Source organism: Sesamum indicum, linkage group LG12 (assembly GCF_000512975.1).
Source record: "Sesamum indicum cultivar Zhongzhi No. 13 linkage group LG12, S_indicum_v1.0, whole genome shotgun sequence".
Lineage (NCBI taxonomy): Eukaryota > Viridiplantae > Streptophyta > Magnoliopsida > Lamiales > Pedaliaceae > Sesamum > Sesamum indicum.
The window spans coordinates 4,827,399-4,831,629 of NC_026156.1; the positions used below are offsets into that span (position 1 = coordinate 4,827,399).

Consider the following 4,231-nt stretch of genomic DNA (forward strand, 5'->3'; position numbering starts at 1 on the left):
GGTGTTTTAAACTGTTTTAGCATGAATACATACATATACATAAATATATATATAAAAAAAACATAATTTGACGATGATTAGTAATTTTTGTCTATCAAATACACAACATTAAATATATAATACGTATTTTAAATTATCTAAAAAAATAAATTAAAACATACATACTATCTCTAACACACATCTGTTTATCTTTGTATTTTTCTCTTTATCTCCACAAAACATTCAGAAAATGAATCAAAATATTATGACAGTGTTTGAATTCATATTTTTTTGGTGTTTTGTAAAAATAAATATAGGTTGGAAATTAATTTGCAACAACATGGGAAGCAGGCTATAAAAGAAATATGGTAATCAGGCTTTCTGGTTTAGGGCATTAGTAAGATATAGGGAGATCCGCATATCACGTGGAATATGTTATTATTATGGGGATGTCACGTTTGGTTGCTTGGTTGACTCAAAAGTCTGAACAACGCAGCGGGTGAGGTGGTGTGTCATGTGTCATGTGTGTATTAGAAAAATGGTGCTGCTGTGCTGCCTTATCCACTCAGTCTCAGCCAGCGTGTCTGTGCTGCCGCCGCTACGTCTTTAGCTGTCACCCATTAATGTAATTAATAATTGGGTAGTGGTGCCCACTGGCACAGTATTTTGGAATTGGCTTCTACTTTTCTTATACTACCTATTCAGAGATCACTAATAAAGCTGTCAATCCAAACCACACTTCAATCCTCTCTCTCTCTCTGTCCTATTTTTGTTTATTTTTTATAGGGATAACCTCCGATTCTTTAAACACACACAAATTTGGACCTGTTTTTTTTCAGCAGACAAGATGAGATGTGATGTGGAGCGTCCAGCAAAGCATTTTTTCGTTCATTCTTGGCCTGCCCACCCCACCCCATTTACTTAACTGAAATATTTATCACCAAAAATGGAGTTTTTGTTTTGTAAATAAAAGCTGCAGAAAGAAGGTGAATTCATCTGAAAATGGGATGCAGGCTCAGCAGCCTCCTCACCCAGTAATAGTAATACATACATAAAAGGCACGTGTGTACTAATATCCAAGGCATTGGGTCCATATCTTTGAATCAAAACTAATTCATACTTACTCCACCCTCACAAAACCAAAAAACTATAAGACGATTGAAATGAATTCGAATCGTGTTTATTTATGACTACTTGAGAGAGAGAGAGAGAGAGAGAGAGAGAGAGAGAGAGAGAGAGTCATCAAATTATGTTTATTTATGACTACTTGAGAGAGAGAGAGAGAGAGAGAGAGAGAGAGAGAGAGAGAGTCATCAAATTAGAAGAAACAGAGAGAGAGAGAGAGAAGAAGTAGCAGAGCAGAGGCAGAGGAATTATTTTGTGCAGGCGTTTTTGGTGATCAAAGGTTGGAGCCCATGTCTATTTCTGAAGGTGGTTTCTTTTCAACTTATTCATTTTTCAGCGATGCAGCTGGAGTTGCAGGTGTCACTTTCTTCTTCAATCCAACTCTCTCTCTCTCTCTCTCTCTCTCTCTCTCTCTCTCTCTCTCTCTCTTCTTCTTCTTCTTCTTCTTGTGTGTGTGTGTGTGTGTGTGTGAGTTTTCTGGTCCGAGCTGCTGCTTAAACATATGAGATTTTGCCTCTACTTGTTGAGTTCTAACTATGGTGGATCTGCATTTTGTTTCTTTTCATGTTCTTGTTTCTGGCTTAAATGGGTTGACTTCTTTTGCTGATTGCTTAAAGAATCCCTCTCTTGTTTTCCCTTGTGGGGGAAAATGAGAATCACAGCGAAGAAATATGTGATGATGAATGAATACTATCTGAATCACACTTCTCTGCTGTGCCTTTTCAGTTTGCAGCTGTTTCGAAAATAACAAAAGATAATTCATATATTATGTGGCTAATAAATTTCACATTTAATTAAATATTATTTGCACGCAGATGTTAATCGCACAGATATATAATTGTGGACCGAATTAACCTTAAATAGTAGAAGTATGTTGATCCAGATCAGTCTCGTCTACGAGCCTATGCTTTTTATGAACAAATGGTCTTTATCATTGATTCGAGGTCATCCCACGAAGAACGACGAACATTACTCGTCTTGATGGATCACTATTAGATTTATCCACTCATTTACATAAAATCCAATGAGCCTATGGTTATCGGCCAACTAGAGTAACCCGCGCTCATTTACATACTTCAAATCCAAGGAGCCTATGGCTATACTCCATGGAAGAATGTAGAGATAAAAAAGGGAGAGAGAGAATTGGAAAGAATACTCTGATCAACTCATTTTGTATTATATTTGTGTTTCTCTATTGTACTTTAATCACAACCACGTAGTCTATTTATAAGTGTACATAACCCTATACTTAAGTGCAGTCCATATCCCAATTTTTACTTTTTCAAAGTCTTTGTGGTTGATATTGTGGTGACCAATGCAGAAATGCAGAAGAAAGGCGTGGAATTATCATCTTGCTGTACACCTCAACCCTTTTTCTTCTTTTAATTGAAAAGTTATTTTACTTTATCAGTTTTGAGCAATATTTTAAAGTTTGAACAAGAATTGCAACATTAGGTTCAAAGTTAGGCATAGCTCTCCACCCTATTTGAACACACTGATTCATCTTGTTCAGAAGAAGATCGATCCAGGATAATGTATGAGCACTGATAAAAATGACTAAAAATTTGACCGGTGTTTGCAGGGAATCTCCTTGCTTTTGTGCTGTTTGTGTCACCAATGTGAGTACCTAATATCTTCCGAACAGAGAATGACAGCTTCTTGTTCTGGTTTATGATCGATAAGTATTTGTCATGTGTTCCTTCCAGACCGACGTTTAGGAGAATTATCAGAAGCCAGTCAACGGAGCAATTTTCGGGGTTGCCTTACATCTATGCCCTCTTGAACTGCTTAATATGCCTTTGGTATGGCATGCCCATCGTCTCTTCTGGCATAATCTTAATAGCCACTGTCAACTCAGTCGGAGCCGTCTTCCAGTTGGTTTACATTATTATATTCATTATATATGCCGACAAAGAAAGGAAGGTAGTTCTAGATTTTGGATGTATCTGAATCTATAACGGAAACCTGATCAATCACTTAACCTGAAAACTCATGTGTTTTGCAGGTAAAGATGTTGGGGCTGTTGCTGGCAGTTTTCTCTGTGTTTGCTGTCGTTGTTTTCGTTAGCATAAGGGTTTTTGAACCACCTCAACGACAACTTTTTGTTGGATACCTGTCTGTCTTTTCTCTCATATCCATGTTTGCGTCTCCGCTATTCATTATTGTGAGTTCGCCACCTACACAATGAACCCATGTTTTCATTCAAGTACTTGTCTACTTTGATAACTCGTATTTGAAAATGTAATTACGCAGAACCTGGTGATCAGAACGAAAAGTGTGGAATACATGCCGTTTTATCTCTCACTCGCAACATTCTTGATGAGTCTTTCTTTCTTCGCATATGGAATGTTGAAGAAGGACGGGTTTATTTCTGTAAGCTTCTCACCTCTTCAAATTGTCTCATGATGCAGCACACCTTCCTCAACTGCTCTAAGAGCCACTCTTGATTTAACTCTCTGCATACCCCGTCTCACTCTTTGTTTTCATTTTGGCTCGTCTTTGTCGCCCATGTAAAATCAGGTTCCTAATGGGATCGGAGCGATTCTTGGGATTATTCAGTTGGTGCTGTACTTCTGGTACAGCAGAAGCTCTGTGCAAGCGTCGAGAAGGCCGTTGCTCGAGTCATATGCATGACGGATGTTGCGTTGCATAGAACTGGCCGAGCAACGAATCAGTGAGGCTGCTTGTTTATTTTTTGTCATTCTTTTTCCCCTCGTTGGTCTGCTCTAAAATTCTTGTTTGTATCGGAACCAAAAATGTGCTGAGTGCAGTTTTGATCCTACAATGTTTATTCCAATTCATGAATAAGTGAGGTACTCCCATCTCAATGTACGAGGCTTACAGTTGAGTAAAAATGTGGAAGCCTGTGTGTGTGTATGGTTGCTTGGATATGTTCATATAAAGTTGCTGAATCAATTGTTATAAAAGCGCATAAGCGCTGTATATATCTGTTCAGTATTCCATTCCATGCCTGCTTTATGAGAAAGAGGGATGATTTGGATTGATATTGCTTTATGGATATGGGCCTGTTTGCGATGGATGGCCCGTGTCAAAATGCTACTTTTTGAGGATGTGGGAGCCCAAGTTCAAGCCCAATTTAGACAAAGAACTTTAAATAGAATAGAAT

General features: G+C 38.0%; 1 protein-coding gene across 2 annotated transcripts; it reads left to right on the plus strand.

The window, feature by feature from the left end:
* LOC110011242 (bidirectional sugar transporter SWEET2a-like) lies at positions 706 to 4,047 on the plus strand. 2 transcript variants are annotated; one of them, XM_020698256.1, is made up of 7 exons: positions 706 to 1,230; positions 1,302 to 1,461; positions 2,687 to 2,723; positions 2,811 to 3,027; positions 3,110 to 3,268; positions 3,358 to 3,477; positions 3,625 to 4,047. In XM_020698256.1, the coding sequence occupies exons 2-7, from the start codon at positions 1,395 to 1,397 to the stop codon at positions 3,736 to 3,738; spliced, it is 714 nt and encodes a 237-aa protein (XP_020553915.1). In that variant the 5' UTR covers positions 706 to 1,230; positions 1,302 to 1,394; the 3' UTR covers positions 3,739 to 4,047. The 2 variants fall into 2 exon arrangements, with proteins under 2 accessions (XP_020553915.1, XP_020553914.1); XM_020698255.1 differs by lacking the exon at positions 706 to 1,230 and having other exon boundaries at positions 1,237 to 1,461.

Excerpts from the sequence above, each read along its gene's own strand:
- LOC110011242 (XM_020698256.1), top strand. The coding sequence starts at position 1,395 with ATGTCTATTTCTGAAGGTGGTTTCTTTTCAACTTATTCATTTTTCAGC. Across the intron at positions 1,462-2,686 it reads CGATGCAGCTGGAGTTGCAG|GGAATCTCCTTGCTTTTGTG; the intron begins GTGTCACTTTCT and ends CGGTGTTTGCAG. Across the intron at positions 3,269-3,357 it reads CGTCTCCGCTATTCATTATT|AACCTGGTGATCAGAACGAA; the intron begins GTGAGTTCGCCA and ends GTAATTACGCAG.